At 34.1% G+C, this 22,432-nt stretch overlaps 1 protein-coding gene across 4 annotated transcripts in view; it reads right to left on the bottom strand.

Moving 5' to 3' along the window:
- LOC111507505 (La-related protein 4B) overlaps window positions 1-22,432 on the bottom strand; it is a 45,772-nt gene that overhangs the window by 10,258 nt on the left and 13,082 nt on the right. For all 4 annotated transcript variants that reach the window (XM_074176942.1, XM_023162816.2, XM_074176943.1 and 1 more), the window contains exons 3-8: window positions 6,780-7,029; window positions 5,837-6,187; window positions 4,265-4,478; window positions 4,005-4,199; window positions 2,674-2,889; window positions 1,631-2,021 (exon numbers count right to left, since the gene is read on the bottom strand). In XM_074176942.1, coding sequence (XP_074033043.1) covers window positions 1,631-2,021; window positions 2,674-2,889; window positions 4,005-4,199; window positions 4,265-4,478; window positions 5,837-6,187; window positions 6,780-7,029 — 1,617 coding nt within the window. The remainder of the gene's footprint in view (window positions 1-1,630; window positions 2,022-2,673; window positions 2,890-4,004; window positions 4,200-4,264; window positions 4,479-5,836; window positions 6,188-6,779; window positions 7,030-22,432) is intronic.

Raw genomic sequence — 22,432 nt, 5'->3', positions numbered from 1 at the left:
AAAAAAATTAATAATAATAATAATAATAATAATAATAATAATAATAACATAGTCGGAAACTGAGGGGTTCATCATGGCTTGCCAGGATGGTGTCTTCAACACCTTAGTCTACCGCAGTCGCGTGATGGGTATAGAGGTTCCTGACACAAGGTGCAGGGCCTGCCGCGAGGCGCCCGAGACCCTATTGCACTTGCTATCAGCATGTCCAGCATATGCGGTCTCGGCCTATATCCATCGACATAACGCGGCCCTAAGAGTGCTATATTACCATCTACGGCACTCTTACGGTATTGACGAGACACCGGTGTTGCCCTACGCTCCGGGGGATATTGAATCCATTGTGGGGAACGAGAAGTGCCGAATTTATTGGAACTATTCGTTCCCCACCCTCAGGCTCATACAAGCTAATAAGCCTGATGTAGTCCTTCTCGACCACCAGACCAAAACGATATTTGTCGTGGAGTTTTCAGCTCCTGGCGAGACGAATATCGTCAGAAAAGAGGAGGAAAAACGGATAAAATATCGAGATTTTCTCTTCGAACTCCGCAGACTCTATCCAGATCACTCTGTCAAGATGGTCGTTCTGATTGTTGGAGTCCTTGGTGGAATGATGTCTTCTCTACTCTCGAATCTAAAAATCATACCGGCTTGCCGCACTAAGGCAGAAATCTTAGCCGCACAGATGCAGAAGGCTGTCATTCTTGGCTCACTGCGTTTGCTCAGGGCACATGATTCTCGGACCCAATGATCACTTACCCCACGGTGTGGGGAGTGGTCATTGGTTGATTATGCTGGCGCGCCCTCCCGAATGTGTCGGGGCTTCGGGGGATAGGGCCTGACCAGCGCACACTACGGTGAAAAAAAAAAGAAAAAAAAAAAAAAAAAAAAAAATAACATATATATCTTCGAAACTTTGGTGTAGTAATGAATATTACTGGAGTTTTTTTCCCAACACCAAATCGCTATTTTTAACACCTCGACACGTGTTTCGATCACCAAGTGATCATCGCTAATAGCGTTAGCTTCGCGATAGTTTCTAGTTCAATCTTCCTCTTGAAGGAAATGAAGTACTTAATTGAATTGAAGCAGCAAATAAAAGGCTTACTATATAACCACGCTAGCGTTTAAAAATATATTTTTTGGAACTTTGTTCACAAATAAATTGATATCAATTAGATACATTATGAAAAGCATTGGACCTAAAACACTACCTTGAGGAACACACATTAGTGATTTCATCTGAAAATGTGTTTCAGATGAAATCTTTCTCTACGTTTTCTATTAGACAAATAAACATATTTCTAAACTTTTGTTTGAAAAATATTTCTATTGTTCAAATGTGTGAAATAGTGAACAGTAACAACAAGTGTATCTCGAACTGGTTCACTGAATGGTTTTCTCTAAACTCCGATTGTCATCAATAAATTTAAATAGCTTGTTAAGAACAGTATGTTCTAGTAACTTGTCTAATGGTGGTATTGTATCAATGGGTCTAAATTCATTAGCTTTTATAGTATTAATATTTTGGAAATGAGTCTAACCAATTTGATAAGATATTACTTATCTTTCGGAACCCATCGGGCTAAATGATAAAAGCTACCACATAAAATTCAAACAATCATATACTCACTCTTCTGGAGAACTAGGAGGCGTCATCGTAACAGAGCTCAGCTGAGCGTCTGCACTCTCAGTCGAAGCATCCCTGAGTTCTGGCATATCTGTCGACGGTTGCCTCACCGTCTGATTGCACTTTGAATAAGTCTGAGGGGAAACAGCTCTAGGAGAGTCGTTATCTCCTCCGCTGCTGGAACCCTTACTGCTACCATTTCTTTTGGGCTTTGTCATTCCTTTGACGACGTCGGAAAGTCTATTCTCCCCCCAAAGTCCTTGCCCCTGCGGGGACTCGGGCAAAGAAGGCTGAGTTGCTTCTGCAACGGAATTAGCTACGGTCGCTTGTTTTGGGGTCGCTTGACTACCGGCATCCAGTCTTGTAACATTCGTACGGCCATTTACTCTACCACCTGTAAGAAAAAACATAGGTGATGAAAATAATAATAAAAATAATTTACGAACCATTTATGAGATACTGAATTTTGTGCAGTCGCACGAAAGTTTGTATCATCTGCATATGCAATTACCCAAACTTTTGTGACTGTGTATTTCATCAAACCGTCAGCATATATAAAAAAGTAAATGCTCAAGTATGCATCCTTGAGGAACTCCCTGTTTGATTTCTGAAGTATGACTATCTTCTGCACAAGAGGTGATGAAACTATCCTCCAAGAAAATGTTCACCTCACCAATTTCAGATTTTTTAGTTTAATTTCAGAAATGGCAAGAAAAGTAAATTATTCTATCTATACTTTAAAGGTAAGAACACTTGTGTTATAGCAGAGTAATATGTTATGTAGTATTATTAAGGATTTTTTTCTTCTGATGATGGTACTAGTGTGTTCCACGGTTGAATTGTACAACTAAATTTCTGAGAGTAATATTTTGAGGCCTGATTATTATAGACCGAGAAACTTATGTACCATAATTATTCAAAAAAAAAAAACAGCTGACAAAATTTTTTTACTGTTCCGTTTGATTCAGTTCTAACACTTTCAATAGAAGCCCTATTTGAAAGATAAATGTTCTCATTATAAGTTGGATAAAACATATTTCAATTACCTCGTAGAGGTGGAAAGGCAGCTTGCATCAAATCAAACTGAGCATCTCTCGTGCCGGCAGTATCATTAGCCTGTGTTTGAACTGACTGTCCATTTGTACCGTTTTCTTCATCACGCTTTTTCCTTCGGTGTCTGGGAGCGACTACATCTTTCGTTGATACAGGAACTTGCATATACCTGTACATATCCATCATTTCTGGATGCATAATCGGTATGGCTAGAAAAAAACGTCAGGCTCAGAAAATTTTGTTTAATTGAAATGTTGAGAAACGCTTGAACAAAGTTCAACAATCTCAAGAAATGACAATACTATTAGCAAGACTTAAATTATTTTCAATACTATTTGGCAGATCATTGAAATGATCTAACTCTTCTTCGTAAAATAATAAATTCATAAAACTCAGTTAAAGTTATATTTTGCTAGAACAGGTGACAATGAAATCATGTAAGTAGTTGCCATTCAATTGTTTATGAGGTAAAAAAATATGAAAGATACAGATCAAAGCCAGATCAGAAGTAGAAACTTGTGTGCGCTGAGGATTAACAAGGTTTTACCTTTTAACGTGTGATTCTGTATATATTTTTGATCGAATATAAAATTCTCTTCTCAACAATATAACACATGTGGCCATTTCCATTCAAAATGACGGCGTAGGAGCCATTTTCATCAAATTCAATATGGCAACAGTATAACATTATATATGGAAATAATGTCTGACAATTATCACAGTTTTTAAAAGTATCACATTATATAACGAAATTGAAAAACATTGACTACAGTCTGAGAACAAAACTTGTTGAAACTTCATTGCGAAGGTTGTCAAAAATTAACTAAAAATAAGAGGGTGATCATTTTTCAATTATAAATGTTTCCGTCTCAAGAAATTTTAATTAATTAAAAAGGAAAATTCTTTTTTGATTAAAATTATAGTAATTAAGATTTATTTTCCCAAGAAGTAATAAAATGATCCAATTCATGAATCTCTTTCATCTAACTGATAAGGGGCTGTTCAAGTATTACATAAGCATATTTATAACAATTATTTACCCCCCATCAATCTTGTCAGCGATAGTAAACAAAGCTCTTACCCCCCCCTTCCGTGCTCATGTACATTGTTGCATTTTTCAAACATATACAATGTGTGGGTTGCCATATGTGTAAAAAAATAAATAACTACTGCTAACTTAATCACCATCTAGGCTTCACTCGCCCCCAATGTCATCAAAAATAAGCAAACCAAAGGCCCCCCAGCCCCTCTATGGTGCTTACGTAATACTTGAACGTCCCCTAACGAACTTTACAATGTCATTAAAAAAATAAATAAAACTCACCCATCGGGACAGTGTTGCTTGCTATGTGAATATCATCATTTAAAATGTGAGGGTGGCTATTTTTCGGAATGGCCCCCTCCAAACTTTTGGCGGAACTGGACTTGTTACTTGCTGTTTGCGGAGAATTTGAACGATTACCTTGGTGAGAAGTTGACGATCTAGAGCCGCCTTGTCCTCCACTGTTTCCGTTGCCACCTGATGATTCAAAAGAAAAAAAGAAAACAATCGTGTTTTGACTATTACAATTTCAAATTTCTCACCTTGGGAGGAACCCTGTGAAGATTGGTCGCCACCACTATGTACTGCACCTCTCGATTGCTTGCGAGATCTGTTTTGATTTGTGCGATAATGGGAGTGTTTGAAGTTTTGGGGAGACAGTCCGTTAGCATTAAACACGTTGCTCAGGTCAAAAAAACCTGCAGCAGCTGGAGCCCAAGGTAATGACGTAAAGTACTGCTGCTGAGGGTAAGGAGGCTGTAAGAGATTGTTGATTAAATATAAATTGCTGCAAGATTGATCAGGATTCAAAAATACATTGGTATCAAGGTTTTAACTTTGTTGCTATCGCTATCATATTTGATACTGCAATACTGTTTTGCATTGCGAATTGAAAAATGACTCAATTAATAACAATAATCGAGATATATGTTCTATTGTTTCATTTTTATGGACCCTGAAAGGCCAACATTTCTTAGGTGATATGAACAATTGAATGGTTTTTGGATTTGTCAACAAGCAATTCTAAAAGAGGGCGTATATTATACACATTGAAAAGGTATAATGTTGAAAATAAAATATGTCAAATGACAGATACAGGAATGAAAACTGGAATTCAATTATTATACACTGAGACGTTGATATATTGAAAGGAATATGTGTTGAATTATGCTCTATGAAAATCCTTGATAAAAGTATTCAAGTCTTACTAAACATTTTACAGAACTGTAAGACATGTTCCCTTTCAATTCAGGGCATATTATTTAAACTGTTACTCAAATATGTTATTCTAGCACTAAATAAATGAATGTTGTTTCTGCAACTTATAGTTTGTGGACAAGTGGTCACATTCCAAAGTAATATATAACAAGAAAAAATGGTTTCAGCTAATATGCAGGAAGAAGCACTTGTGCCTACAAAATCTAAAAATGTCTTTTGAAAACAATTTTAATGCAAATTCTGATAATTTATGTTTTGAAATTTTGGAATCAGAAAAAAATGAACACAGTAACGTCGTTGGGTAACAATGACTTGTTCTCAATTAATTTTGGTAAAAAATGGTAGTATTTTACCAACCACAACTAGTATCTTATTTACACGAAGATTAAGTTGCTCTTTGTGTGAAAAAATTGGCAACTGTAAACTACCAATTCTTGACAAATTTGAACATTTGACATAATAGATCCACTCTACATCACAAAAAAATGTGTAGTAATTATTTTGGAAGGAAGAACAGTGATTAAATTTGAGGAATTTGCTCAGAAATAACTCTTAACTAATGTTATCTGGACTCTAGACAATACATCATTTGATAGTGATTATGAAGAAGTGAGCGATGATAGGTTCTGTGTCCTTTGACTTGACAGTGAGAAGGAAAAATACTGTTTTTCAGTATTCTCATCATAGATACTATCATTTTGCAGAAAAATGAAATATTTGTTTCAGCAATCAATTTTTCATTTGAACTCAAGTTACTCTGCTGAAAACCAAATCCTCCATTGGATTTTCTAGTGGAGCGTTACCAATATCTTTTCTCTCTTAAAAAAATCACTGTTGCTCACATAACACATATTCACAGTATCAACAACATAAAAATCTGAACAAAGAAAACTCACATATAAAACATGGTTGTAGGCGGGGACAGGTTGCCCCGGAGTGCCGTTTGCATAAAGGAACCTCTGCTGACCAGGAGGGAAGGCCGATGGATCGTATACAGCAGTAGGAGATGCTGTTGGAACCCTGAACCCGTTTTTTACTGCATTTACAGGCGGTACAGTCACCCTATTCATCCGTTTGGCTTTTATCCTGGCCATGATCGGCTTCCCTTGGAATTCTCTCACCTCCTCCCTTAAATATCCATAGGCTTTTTGGGCGTCTTCGTCCGATTCAAAAGTCACATACCAATTGCTATTGTGAGCGAACTCACAAGAGACTACGCGGGGGCAATTCTCTCCAGAAAATAAGTTCTGAAATAATTTGCTTATTGAAATGTATCATTCAAATAAAATGCATGCGATATAAGTAATGAGGTGGTATATACCAGTTGATAAGTTTGGAAAATATTGGGATTTGAAGTGAACCAACTTGATGCATCTATGTATTTATGACCTTCAGAAAAACAGAAGTTTCAACAGTTATGTGACCAACTGCTGATTGCCAATGCAGCAATAGAAGCTTTAGAAAGACACTGATATCAGGCATCTCAATAGGTTTTTTCATTCATTAATAATAATAATAATTGTAATTTATTGAACAAAATTACAATTTTGTTCAACTGGCTATCGACCGAAGTCCTTCCACCCGAAATATTCAAATCAAGGAATTGGGACCCAAAAACCTAATTTAGATTGACAATGAACCATTGATTGGTTTTTTGTCTTGTTCTTGTTCATCATTGTTTTTATTCATGTCTTGTTTTTGTTAATTAGACAAGTTTTTAAAATTATTTCATTGCAATATTTCAGTATTTACGTCAGTCGTGTCGCAATGATTTATTTTATTTAATTTATGTTCTATATGCAAGGCAGATTCGTAAATGTCTTTCAAATAATATCTTACCCTGACATCCTCTACTGGGGTAGTGTCTGGAATTTCGCGCAATATGACGATACACCGTTTGTGATTAGGACGAACTTTGATTCCTTCTTCGTCTACCTGAACGTTGGGTGATTCACGCAATACTTCTGTTATCAGCTTAATGTCCTTGGAGAGCTTTTTTACTTGATTGAAATTCGCTATTGTCCAAATCGGCACATACTGGTCATTGTCCATTTGCGACAAAAGGTATGTGTCGTTTGCTAAATTCTCTCTGCAAAGAAAAAAAAATTGGGAATTGGTAAATATTTTGAAGAACATGTTTGTGATAAATACTTTTCAAATGACTAACGTAACTTCTGTCAACACTTGCGTATATTTTATTATCCCTAGTTTTACTTCACAGTAAAAATACCTACAAAAGTGACAAAAACAGGTGTTCCCCATCAAACAAGATAAGATACGGGATTGCTTTCCAAGACATATGTAGTTAATAAACGGTGGATACTCCTATCATGTTTCAAAAAAGTATGTCAACAATTTATGTACAAATAATTTTGAGAACCTGAACCATTCCAAATAGTTCTTTCAAAGATTTGAAAAATATATATATAAAAATGTTTACATTCAATTCTAGGAAACCCTGTTAGCATTCACTGCATCAAACTGCATTGAATTATTGTTTTAATTAATTACATCTTGGTAATACATAAGATTTCTTTGTTCAAATTTCTGAATCTAATTGAAATTCTGATTGAATTTTATTGGGGAATCGACTGTTTATACAATCAGATTCAACTATAAAACGTAGATGAACCAACTGAATTTGAATTGAAAGGCAGATTTACAAAATGTACAATTCTAATCAGATTAGGAATCATATGAATAAATTCTATCTTAATACTAGTGTGTCTCATCAAAAAAAAAAATCGGTTGAAAGTATGGAAATTTCATCAAAAGTAATAACCTTGACAGAAGAAAGAGAGATTTCATAATATATTATTAAGGGTGGCATGTCAACAAGGAATTCTAATACCTAAGTTTAACTACCTAAGTTTAACACTGACGAAAAATTGTAGTGCCATAAAGTTTGTTTTATTAAAGAATTGAAGTGGCTATAATTATTGCAGTTTAGTTGCCTATTTTTTACATTCACCACGAAGTTTCAATATGCAACAGATTAATAGATAAATAGATTTTTTGGAAAGAAACGTTTGGCTTTCTACTTCTTCATCTTGATACAAAATCTTCAAGAATCTTCCAAAGAAAGGAAGGATGCTATCAATTTCAAAAATTAACTCTACACCAAGATGTGTAGATTATGCAAAGAAGTAACTTTCAGAAACAAGCTGAAAAAAAAGCCCTTTCGAAACAGCTATTTTCATATAGACATTGAATTACACGAAAGAAAAATGCTTGTGAAATACTTTTATATGAACGATGAATATACGTAAAACTTTTTTCCGTTCCGTTTGTATTCCAAAATTCGTAATGAAATTGAAACAGATATCATTCACAGGATTTCTACACAATATAATTAATGAAAGAAGTACAATTTCACTTACATGTGGAGGCATCCTGTGAATGATATCTGATTCGATTCCATTACGAATCTGTTTAAAATATGTTTTTCCGTTAACCAGCTGTCGCACCCCTACGATCGACAACCCACAGAAATCGAAACTTGTGCGCGCTAAGGATTAACGAGGTCTTACCTTTTAACGTGTGATTCCTAACACGGGTTGGACGATAGCAAGTGAAAATCGATCGTTCAGAGTAGGGCTTGAACCACCGATCAACACGGCAGTCAACAAAGCACCCACGTCGAACCGCCTGGCTACCGACCGTATTTATTTCAAAAGTATTTCTCTTTGTAATTCAATGTTTATATGAAAATAGCTGTTTTGAGAGGACTTTTTCTTCCAGTTCATCAGTGAACAGTTACAGTCCACTCATATAGATAACCACATATATTTTATTTTGGGAATTATATATAAAAACTATATAAAAATGTGAGATACCTACCCACTCTGTAAATTTTTTATAATTAGCATGTGTTATATCTTTTCAGAAATTCGATTTTGATTACCTGTTCGATAATATAATTATAACTTTGTGAATATTTTTTTAATTTCATAGGCATGTTTGTGGGTGAGTAAAATAATGTTGTAATGATTGATATATGCCATTAAGCCTCACAATATTTTGTTTCGTAAATGTATCCCTTAACGCACCAATTTCTCAACTTCTGAGAGTTGTCGTTCGTATGGGGGCGACAGCTGATTAACGGAAAAACAGATTTTAAACAGAATGTAACATCAAATATTATTCTAACGAGTTTTCTGCAATGAGAAAACCCTTATCACTTCTGTAGCCTGTCCCCAGGATATAACTTAATGTTAAATATACCATTGCATAATAAACGTTCATTAGTGCATGTATAATAAAATATGTTCAGGTTTTGGACAGGCTATGGTAAAATCATATGATTTTTTCTTTAATTTTAGATTTAGATACTAATCGAAAATGAATCCAAATCAAACATGTCAAATAAGAACCATCAATTTTTTAAACTAGTTCATAGAGTATAACATTTTTTTAATGACATAACAACATAATATGTGACCATTATATTGAAAATGCTGGCATTTTGACGTCATTTATGGAATCATTGTTAAACAACTTGATATAGCGAGAAACAAAAGATAAGTTTGATTAGTTTTCAAGAAAAAAATTCAAAAACTGAAATTTTCAACAAATTCTCTTACTTTTCTTTACTGCATTATTTTACTTCATTTATCTTGAAGATATTAAATAGGGAGTAGCATTTTTCAAACTCAACCTCAGAGTGTACTCTTCGTGGTTCGTTTTTTTGAAACAACGAAAAAGTTAGTAAAAAGTTATCAACTCACAATATAGAGTAGCTTTGAAAGAGTAACGTTTCAATTTTTCAAAGTTATTTTTGATTGAATTTTCCTCTCCATATAACATAATATAAAACTGAATCAATTTACGTATTCACTACAATCGATAAGGTTGTTTCTTTTCACATGTCAAATAAATAATAGTTTTAACCAAAATCTGGAAATCGATGCTATCAGTTGTTGGATACTTTAAGGTTTGTTCGTTTTACAGGGGACGTTTGCCATATGACTGTATATTTATGAATGGACCAGACCAGCTGTCCAAGCCTCCCTAATCAGCTGCACCCCTTGCAATTCACAGACATTAAAGGAATCAATATATCATTTCTATTCCCAGATAATATCGACATAGGTCTTTCTGGCCAATGATGACTCGATCATGAGTATTAATCTAACACTTTAACGTGATATTTTCACCAAACAATTTACAAAACCGCGACACGTGTTTCACTGTACAATATCTTATCCAGACACGTTCAGTGCCTCCTCATATACAGTAATAATCAAGATTATAATGACTTTTGCTACCTAGTAAATGATGAATAATTATGAGGTGAACATAATTGACCCCATTATTAAAAAAAAAACTACGGAAGCTTGCTATTGACCAAGTATATCCAAGTTTAAAAAACGGTAGTAAGCGTTATAGGACATCGTCCTTTTTTGGTGAACCAACCAATAATATCACGCGTTTTTTTCAAGGACTAGGACACGGCTTACAGAACGAATAATTTGAGTTAATTCATTTTGAACAATTTCTGTCCGACATCGAGATCAAAAATATGTAAGCTGACTTGTGGTTCTTGACCCAAACTTTATATTGGACAAACATGGCGACCTTTTTTTTCAAAGAATAAGAGAGGACAGTATCTAGTAATTTTGTTAGTGTTATCCCCAATTGTGTAATTGAAAAAAATCTTCCAGCAGACAAGAATGAGTTCAAATATGACTGTGACGTATTATATTTGGAAATAGATATTCTGGAATGCTTAGGCTTAGAAGATTCCAAAATTCAAAAGATTATACTGTGTTGAAATTGAAAATTAGTTGAATATTGCGATATTGATACGTAAACTCAAATACGTTCATTTTATGTGTAAAATTGAATGAGTTTGTTGCGCGGACTTGGCGCAGACTTCAGTCTATTTAGCGTGTTTCCTAGGTAGACAAATTGTTTCATTCAGTCCGCGACACTCGCTAGCGAGTGGTGTCTCGTGTTACAAGAAAAAAGCATGAAACCATTTTTGTAGAAAATTTCATGACAAATAAAAAATTATAGATTGAGAAAAAACTCAAATCGAAAATGGAATATTTTTCGGGTTTTTGAGAAAAAGCTTTCTGGCTTTCTACTTTTCCATAATTGAACAAAAATTGTATGAAATTTACAAAGAGAAAAGACTATTTTTTTTTCGTAAACGAATAAACCAATGTGCCGCAAAAAAAACAGTACAAAATTCATCGGGCTGAAATTTTATCAGCTTTAGCAACTAATAGTCGAGTACAAATATTGTAAATATTTTTTTTTGAAGCATTTCGGTACAAAATGTTCCGAAAAAGTTTTTACCGGTGTGGATAATCAGAGACTTCCAGTGACAGTTCAATTATAGGAATTATAAAAGGACATGGAGGCAATTACAGAGGAGGAAGAGAAAAGCTCAATAATTAATTAAGCTAAAGGATTCCATAAAGCCTTCGGCTGGCACCGAACATCGTTACCCACTATTTCTATTTATTGTCATTGTTCCTTTCACTGTTTCTTACAAATTACACGGTCTCATAAAAACAATCACCATTCTCGGATATTAGTTTCGAATAGCGATAATTATTGTCATTGTAAACTGGGATTATTATGTAGGGAAGCACTTTTAATCTAGAAAGGTTAATGCAGCCAAGCTGTTGGAAAATAATTCCACGAAAATCAAAAAATAAATAGATAGTACTTTTTGATCATTCTCATACGGATTCCAATTCAAGAGCCACCGGTAGACAGCTGTTTCAGCCTATTGGGCATCGTCAGTACCGCCAATATGGGAATATTGAGTGCGCATATAAGCAAAACAAAAAAAAATGGCTCTTCTTTGGCACCCCGAAAAAAAATCATAATACAAAAAAAATTTGAATCAGTACAAAGTATGGCCTCCACGCTGGTTTATTACGGCCCTACATCTATCGTGCATCGACAAAATGAGATTGTCAATGTCTTGTTGAGGTACATTTGCCCATTCAGCGATTAAAAGCTCTCTCAATTGAAACGTTGTGTGAATGTTTCCCATATGCGGAGTAATTCTTCGTTGAAGCATGTCCCACACATGCTCAATGGGATTCAGGTCCGGTGATTGTGCTGGCCATGGCAATACATCAACTCCTTCGTTGGTGAGCCAGTCAGTCACTAGACGCGCGACATGTGGACGAGCATTATCGTACATCACGTGGAAGTTTTCACCAACAGCACCAGCAAACGGACGGACGATAGGTAGAAGAATGGTGTCGAGGTACTGTCGAGCTGTGAGGGAGCGATTTGGAAAAACGAGATCGGTTCTGCCGCCGATCATGATTCCGCCCCATAGCATTACCACCTCTGTATGTGTGGACTTCCTGGACGTGTCTCAAACGTTCATTATTTCCAGGTCGTCTCCACAGTCTTACTCGACGAGAATCTGGATGAAATCCAAATCTGGATTCGTCTGTAAACAAAACTGTGGCCCAATCATTTGCATCCCAGTTTTGATGTTCTTGACACCACTCTAATCTTCTACCGCGATTGCCTCTCGACAAAGGTGGACATCTAAGTGGCCTTCTGTTGTGGAGATCTGCTTCATGCAGTCGATTTCTGCAACACGTTAACCAACTCAGGTGCTGTGATTGTCGGTTGTCTTCTTGCGGTTAAGACAAAAAATCGGTCTTGAACTGCAGCTGTAGCGCGTCCTCGCCCTGGATGTTGTTCGGCTGGTCTGCCAGTTTCACGGAAACGCCGCCACAATCGACTGATAACACTTTGGGAGACCCCCAAACGAAGAGCTACATCATTTTGTCGCATGGCACCTTGAAGAAGCCCTACAGCTCTATTCATCTCAGCCAATGGTAAGTGATGGTGTTCCATGTTAAAGCACAATATTTCCAATTTAATTGCTGAGCAAGAACTGCATAGAATGTACAAACTCGACACTTTCAGATTATTCAATTTAGCCGAAAACCTACAGTTTGTAAAAAAAAACTTGATAAAAGATTAGTTACCGTTTTTGCAGGCTTTGTTCAACCCATAGAAATCTACAGGGTCGTCGAGTGTACCAATTTAATCGAAATTAAACGACTTCATGCATTTATTTTTATGATATTTAGTATGTTATAAAAATATCCGTGTGTATATATATATATATATATATATATATATATATATATATATATATATATATATATATATATCAAAAATTACTTTACTCAATTTGGCACTCAAACATGATATCGAGGATATGTCAGCTCCCCTGCAACCCGCCAGGATTTATTGTGGCCTGTGTGAGATAATCAGTATGAAGGTAACACGAAATAGACATAAAATGTGATGTGAAATATGAATCTGGGATAAAAATAGAGTGCATTCAAAATAAGAAAGTGTTGCAAGCTTTAAAATAATTTAGCCGAATTCATATATGAACTTTTCAAAAGTCGATCGCCCTGGCGAGGCTGAATTACGCTGCCCTAAAACTACCGTTGGACAAATGCAAATGTACGTTTAAGTAGAAGTAGCTCAATAACGGTGCGATATTACATCATTTGATGCAATATCAACAATTATTGCCTTTATAAGGCATTTCATTTCGAAGTGAAGGTCGAGGTCAAGATCACAACAGATTAGGCCATTTCAACTCTACACTTTTCATTTTCAAACAGTTATTTCAAAAACATTAGATTTCAGATATTTCACTTTGACCTTTCATTTGACAATGACTATTAGACATAATCAAAGTAACAAATTTCAATTTATTACCTCCTTAATCTTGATTGAGAAATAAAAAAAGAAAAACAAGTTATTTACGAACTGTTGCTACGTTAAAAATCTAAACTGTTTATCAAGTACAATATTCAATAAATATTCAACCATATTCTACAACAAATGAAAATTGAAATTGTTTTGATTTAAAGGCAACATTTTTAGTAAATTTAGCTACATCTATTCAAATGATATATATATATATATATATATATATATATATATATATATATGAAAATATTGACTTGCGTTCGACTATTATATTGCAAACATTTTTACTGGAAATTTTCTTTCGGAATTCTTGGAGGGAGGGGGTCACTCGCAGTCTGAAGTTCCCGGGTTACCCGTTGCGCCATCCGCCATCTTGAATTTAAGGGTTGATTTTTTGTTCATTGAATAACTCGTTTATTTTCAATTCTACACGAAAAATGGTAGTTACAAAAATTAAATTTCCTACAATTTGATTCTCATCAATTTTTTCTACGATCAATATTTTTCGATTTATACCCGAAAAGAGGGGGCGAATGTTTTTTTTGAACAATTCGTCTATTCAATTTTACGAGAAAAATTGTGTGATGAAGAAAGTTGTTCAAAATCAAATTTCCTGCAATGTTGCTCCTTATCAATTTTTTCGTAGAACAGATATTTTTCGATTTATGCCCGAGAAAAGGAGGAGGTAAAAGCTTTTTATTGTATCACTTTTATTTTCAATTTTACGAGAAATATTATAATGAACAAAGTTGTTTATAATAAAATTTTCTATAAATTCTTTTTTATCGATAATTTTCGATTTATACCCGAAAAACGGAGATGAAATCATTGTATATTTTCAATTTCTCGAGAAAAAATGTGTATAAAATTAAATTTCCTAGAATGTTGGTCCTTATAAATTTTTTCGTAGGATCGATGTTTTTCGCTTTATACCCGGGAAAATTAGGGGGTAAAATCTTATTGTATTATCACGTACATTTTCAATTTTTCGAGGAAAATGTGTATAAAATTCAATATCCTACAATTTTGGTCATTTTCAAATTTTTCGTAAGATCGATATTTTTTATTTATATTCGAGAAAGGGAGGGGGGGTGTAAAATCGTATAATTGTATTCTCACGTTAATTTTCAATTTTACTAGAAAAACTAGATGAACAAACTTGTTCAAAATCAAATTTCCTACAATTTTGGATCAATTTTTCCGTAGGATCGATATTTTTCGGATCTGGTACCCCGAAACTTAAATTCAGACTGCCCCCAAAGAATTCTAGAAAAAAACTGCCAGTTAATTTTTTTTGACAAATCCTAATTCGACTGGGGTAGTACTCCTATATTAGGGTAAGGGTGGCAATCTAGCTGCTATAAAGCCAAACAGGGTCCTCTCAAATAACTTGGTTACACTTGGTTAGTCGTTGTAAATACCCAAACAATTTGAATTTCACAACGGTTTTTTATGGCTCCTGCATAAAATTAGTGTAAACTACTAGGTAAACTGAATTTTTGTCACAAACTGACATTTTACGGCTTTGGTGCATACAACCGAATCAGCGTTAAAACATTATTTATGACTACCTCATTTTCGTACACTACTAACATCTAAAATCGTTACAAAATTTTATGAAAATTTAACACGATCATTGAGTGTTGAACGAACTTATCGGAAAGCAACTCAAAAAACTGTGATTTCTCTAGGTTTGGATAAAATAGTCAAATTTTAATTGCTCGTAAAATACTGGTCACACCGAAAGTTACTAGGAAACATCAATGCAAAGTAACAGTAGAAAAAACAATTTAAAATACAATCATTCACGAGATGCTTCATTTGCATAGGTAAATATTGATGTCTTGAAGACGGTACTTTCTATAAATAGGGCTTTTTTTTTCGAAAACTGAGAAAATTCAGGCACACTTAAAAAAATTCAATCGAGGAATAATAATTCTGTACATTTTCAGTTGTACTGATGTCGACGACGTTCATTATCCAGATTTTTTTAAATAATGAATCTAAACATAACATACAGGGACTTCCAAAGAATACTATCCCCTCCGACTGAGAAACGAACACGTTCAATAATTTTGATTATATCAATTTGTTTCAAGGGGGTCAAATTTTGATACGAAATTCTTATCCAAACCGTAACTTATTGTGGACTCCAAGTACATCCTGTTTGTTTTAATGACAATAGGGTCGAGCAAGACATTATTTGAATGGTATCACCTTCATTATCACTGATTTTTTCAAAATTTGTATTGAATGTTTTACTTAATAATAAACTCAACATTTGCGTTCGTTCCAACTATTGAGGAATATTGATAGGGATAGCAACAAAAATACCTAGTTTTTTTGACATTTTTTTGGGACTATTTACCTTCCCTAATAAAAAAAATATTATAGAACTTTTTACATATGTACAAAAGGGCAGGCCTATAGAGTTTACTTCATAAAATCGCCATATTTTTCTCAAAGAAAAATGTTCTGTTTATCAGTAACTCGTCATTTTTTACTATTTTGTCTAAGGAAAAAAAATTGGAATTTTATAGGGTGCGTATCTAGACGTTTCACGGGATGGACACAAAAACATGTATTGGAAACTTGGAAAATCGGAAAATATGCAATTTTGTACTTGTTACTTGATGGTTTCTACAACGAATCATTCCAACAGGGTCCAGTGGAGTAACCGGCAAGATCACCTGATCTCACACCTGTGGATTTTTTTCTGTGGGGGCACCTGACGATGACTTCAAATAGATGAAGCTAGGAAGTTAGATAGAATCCTAGGTCAATACAGTAGTCTTCCAATGTAGAAGTTAGTTTGCCAAGTTATGTGAAACTCGGAGACAATAGGGAAAGGTTGACGTCTCAATAAAAAGTTCGTTTTTTTTATTCACTGATTGGAACCTTTGGTGTAGTAATGAATATTATTGGGGTTTTTTCCCAACACCAAACCATTATTTCAACACCTCGACACGTGTTGTGATCACCAACTGATCATTTTCAAGCGAAAGATCACTTGGTGATCGAAACACGTGTCGAGGTGTCAAAATAATGTTTTCCCCAACACCAAACCATTATTTCAACATCTCGACACGTGTTTCGATCACCAAGTGATCATCTTCAAGAGGAAGGTCACTTGGTGATCGAAACACGTGCCGGGGTGTCAAAATAATGTTTTTCCCAACCCCAAACCATTATTTCAACATCTCGACACGTGTTTCGATCACCAAGTGATCATCTTCAAGAGGAAGGTCGCTTGGTGATCGAAACACGTGTCGAGGTGTTAAAATAATGGTTGGGTTTGGAAAAAAACTCCACTAATATTCAAAAAGTTCGTTGTTTTTTCCAGGGGATCTGGAACCACAAAATACTTTACGGTGACTGTGACGACTGTACTTTACCACTGCAATATATATTCTAATTCATGAAAGTGGATGACAATATTTTTTGTGAAATGTTTAGGAATTGCAATAACTAAAAAATACAGTTCTACAGTCAAGTATCATACATCTTTTAATATTAGCATTTTCCGATATATACTAAGCGAATCCGAATCGTCATGTATTCATGAAGATTTTATGATTTACATTCTGGAAGACCAGCAGGGTACACGTGGTTTCCTTAGTTCCTTTGTTGTCTTATCTTTGCAGGTAACTTTCTGATCTGAAGATACTTGGAAATAATAACCTCTGCTAAAGTTGTTGGTTTAAAGATTATAAAAACAGAACTACAAAAACAATACACTTGATCTTTTGAAAATGTCGGGTTTTCCCAGAAGAAGATTTATATACCAAGGAAAAGAAAATAAACTCGTATGTACAGTTTCATTATCATCTTTGTCTCTTGAAAAATAAAATTTGCTACAGTATTATTTATAATATATTCATTCCTGGAAAGGGATGAAATCGCAAGTCTATTGTCAATATTGGATACGGAATTGTTCGTAGAATAGGGATTAATTCTAGGTTAAGTGTTTCCTAATGCCTGTGAATTAATCATTTTATTTCAAGATGGATTTGCACAAATGTACTTGCAATAACAAGAATTATGTTATTGCATTATGTTATTTGTGAGGCAATAACAAGAATTATGTTATTGCCTCACAAAACAGGTAACAAATTTCACTTTCGAAATGTATGGAACCAGTAACAATTGCACGACAATATTAAATGGTACTTTTCAAAGAAATTAATACATTGCTTTAGACATTTGGCAAACGTGAATCCTACAACAGAGGAACAAATTGAAACTGTGCCAATTGTAAGAGACCCTTCCTTATACCTGGCAAGACGAACATGAAAATGGGCAAAACGGTACCTGGTACCTCACAACCGATAGTTGTGAGGAATCGGAGGGATTCGGATTCGTTAAAAGGTCATGGTCGACCTTGTACAGTTATGGAAAAATATCTACGTTTATGACAATTTTGATGGGTTGTCTTTATATTTTTAAATTTTCATCTTCAATATCATGTCATTTACTAAATTTTAAATAAACAAACCTCATTATAAAAAACAACATAAAACTCAGAAGTATTCCCGAAATATATAAAAATTGTAATGAAAAAGGTAAGTGTAAAAAGGGCAAACTTAAGAACAAAAAAAATACGTAGTCAAAACGACTTCCTACACAGCACACAGAAAACTGCAATTAGTATGAACATAAAGATGAATAAATTAGGCATTTAATTTTTCGTTAATAACTCAAAAACAATAAAAATAACAGATTCGGAAAAAGGAAGAAATTTACAATAAAAAATTCTCAACATATATGATGGAATCGGCCGATACTTGATGAAAATCCATAACTAACATATTCTAAAAACACTTTATTGTGTGATTTTCACTAGACTGTTTTACAAAAACGCAACACGTGTTTCGCTTCCTCGGGCGAGTCCTAATAAGTTATCAAGACACGCCATTGTATGGCGAAACACGTGTTGCGTTTTAGTAAAACTGTCTTGTAAAAATCACACAAAGTGTTTTTAGAATACCTTAAAAAGTATCAACTTCCGGAAGTCTACCTCAATTATTTATAATTTGTTTATATAATTGAATATCAGATCAAGAGTTTGAATAAATTACGGTGTTATTCGAACACTTCGTGCAATAAAGTTCCGTTGTCAAAAAAATTATATTGATTTTTCAAAGAGTTTTAACCAACATTTTTTTCCTCTCTCCGATATATACAAATAGCGAATATATAAACACACTTAAGAATATAATGTCATATAAATGTATAAAAAAATTATTTTGTATTCCTATTTCGATTCAATTGCAATTTTTTGTATTGTGAAATCATTATAATACATTTTTCTACATCTCATTTCAAACCCAATGAGCTAACACGAATTTCGACTTGATGAACTTAAACTAATACCCCTCCTGAAGATTGTCCAGGATCCTCCACTGACTTAAGGAAAAATCAGGTATATAAGTGATGCGTACGTATTTCTAGTTACTGAGAAGCACAGACAGAGAATTCTTTCTTCATCCCAAAAACTATTCGTTCCTCAAAAATACCCAATTTTCAATTCACGGAGAAACCAATTCCATAAATTATAAAAAATCCAACTTTTTTTATTGTTCATGTCTTACTTCTCAGTAGAAAAAGATGCTACTTTCCGTTATTTTTTATTCATTGTTCTACTTTTTCACTAGAAGCATCCTAATCTTTAAATTTCATAATTTCACTTACTTGAAGGCCATTCATACCTAATAATAAGTATAATACCTTTAGACAGAACGTATGGTATATATTATACTTGTTAAATGGATGTATGAATAGGGAAGCCCAAAAGGGCCCCATATTTTTATTATTTGTTTCATGAAAATTACGACTTTAATCTCAGGATTCGAAGTCATAATTTTCAAGAAACAAGTAATAAAAATATATTGCCCTTCTGCGCTTCCGTATATAAATTAGTTCTCAGAATTATTTCGGAAAGCAACAAGGTTTGTCACCATTGTCATATATTGGGACATGCACATAGCACTCTTAGAAAAGCCTTTAAGCAATTTGGAAAGGTTGGTGTATTGATTTTCATCTTTATTTAAAGCAAGATACAAGATAATCTCAAATTTTCGAAAGGCCCACATCTATAACTGATGTCAGACCAATAGAGTTCCACAAGGTTCAATTCTCGGACCCCTACTATTCCCACATATACCAAAGTGTAGAAACTTGTACAATCCACCACTATGGTGGCGACACGGAAATATATGCAGCTTTTTCAGCTACATATCACTCTACACACTAATTCAGGCTGATTCTACTCGTTTGCAACGAATTTAGAATTCTTGTATTCGATTTGCATAAGGAATTCGAAAATTTGATCACATTAGTGGCAACTTCCAAGATTCCGGGTAGCGCAAACTCGAAAAATACGTAAATCTCATCTTCACACTATCATCTACAAAGCTTTGGTCATCCAACGAACCTATTCAAAAGGCTAAAAATAATGCGTAGCCAAAATCAAGAGACTACCAGGAAATGCGATCTACTTCTTGTACCTAAACACTCTACTGCTCTATTTACACGAAGCTACTTTTACGTCTCTTCAAAAGAATATTAACTTCCTAATTCATTCTGGGACTATTCTCTATATAACTTCAAAAAAAAAGGAGAATGAGGCTCCGCCTACTTTAGATGTATCACTTGTTAAATGGACCGGCTACTACAAATATATGATTTTTTCAAGTTCGTATTAAATACCTACCTAGCTATAGCAAGCGCCAAACGTGATGGCGAGCGATCGCATCACACTAAATTACTATTGGATTACCATGAGCCCCTTGCTGGCCAGTGTCGTACCTATAATTAGTTTTAATTAGGGAAGCAAATGGAGCATGACTTCTTTGAAATTTTTTTTTCATATTTTATTTAGTATTATAGGTAGTAGTACAATTCAATAACATGTTATATAATGATACACTTTTGATGACTGGTTTTTTGTTAGGCGATGACACTTTTTCAGAAACAACACAAATTATTCAGACAATGCCAAACTCCAACAGCATTGGGGGACAAGTAAAAACACGCCTCTATACAGAGCATTTGTATGTTTGTGCGCATAGGGGCGGGCTCGCCATCGCGTTTGGCGCTTGCTGTATCTATGTATGTTCAATATATTTGACCAATATACTATAGTCAGTATTGTTATATTTTTTTGTTTGTAAATACTTCCGTGCAGTACGAAATGTAACATCTGGCAATTCTTCCGGTGATAATGATAACATCATGTCATTTATTTTCATTTTCAAAATAAATAATTTTGTAATAATTATGTATCTTAGGAAACGTACATTATTTTCATAGATTTATTTTTTTTGATAAATCTGTTTACTCTCAGGCTCGAGTTGAAAAACAGCTTCAGCTGACACTTCGCCCATTCGTCAAAAGGTTATCTTCAATTAATGTAAACACAAATAAAATATCCTTTATCTCTTGTGATGAATAAAGTCAAATATTATTATTATTATTAATTGAGATGAATTTAGCATTATCAATAGCCAATTATTCAAGATCATTTGTAGCATGTCTCCAATACCAATAACCACTTATTCACCATATGGTTGAATATAACGTTCATGAAAACGGAATAATGATGATGATGATAAAATCACCCATCAAAGAATATATTTTTATTGGGATAAAATATTGCTGCTGGTTAAGATTCTTCAAATTGCAAATCACAGTTAAGAGTTGTTTGATTCGGCCACTTGTTTTTACAACAATTCATCTGAGCAAATTGAAAAAATCAATTGATTTTAATAGTCGCAACACTACATCTGACACTATATGTAAAATATCAGTGTTGCCAACACAAACGCTCAAAATATGTCCGATTATTTTTATATTAATGCACCTCGTTATAAAAATCCTACTTATCGCAATTCTAAAATTCGGATTCGGCACAACCAGTATGCTTATAATTCATAATGTAGCATTATTATGTTCCGGAGTATGTTCTCCATGTGTTAATGAAACAAAATTGAATACAAAAGATTAAACTCAAGACTTTTTGAAATAAAATTCAATTTTTCTGTTTTTTTTTTGTCAGTTGAATACCTGAATTATCTGAAGTAATTCCCACAATAGCTAAATCGATTTAAAAAAAATCGTTTTCAATTACACACCGTGTGTGCTACAGCTTTTGTTCCCGGATAAGATATCTATGACAAACAGATATGAAATATTTCTTTGCTTATAATATTATCTATCAAAAGCATGCTACCTATACGTTCCGAGATTAGATTGAAGGAATGGAGACAACTGATTAGATTATTGACACACACAACAGGATTATTTCGAGTTATAATTGGGCTTTGTTATCGAAGGATATTATGTATTTTCGATGTATTTGGTGCTACAGGAAAGAATAAATCGATTGAATGATTATTATTAAATACGGAACTTCGAGAAGAGTTTTCAGTCAATAGAACAAAACTTCATAAAAACCATAATGAAAAGTAGAAAGCTGTATAGTTATATTTCCCCTTCTCCAATCGAACTTTATACATTTTCGTGACCAATAATAATGAACGAATAAAATTATTATTAAATTACAACCCCGATCCAAGAATTATATGAAACTAACGACCGCCCCGGCTCCACACGGGCGCAATGCTGATACTGAATATAAATTCACCCACCGGAAATGTAAAGGCATAGAGAAACAGTGATGAAAGATAATTTTGAACTATTGTTGGACCAGTTGGACTACTTGAAAATCCTTTCTTATTGAACATCTACAATATAAAACGAACCTACATACATAA

Source organism: Leptinotarsa decemlineata, unplaced genomic scaffold (genome assembly GCF_025532065.1).
Source record: "Leptinotarsa decemlineata unplaced genomic scaffold, Ldec_3_MD MMD2_tig00002082_RagTag_RagTag, whole genome shotgun sequence".
Classification (NCBI taxonomy): domain Eukaryota; kingdom Metazoa; phylum Arthropoda; class Insecta; order Coleoptera; family Chrysomelidae; genus Leptinotarsa; species Leptinotarsa decemlineata.
The sequence above is the reverse complement of the archived record's forward strand: the minus strand, read 5'-3'. Positions and strand labels throughout refer to the sequence as shown.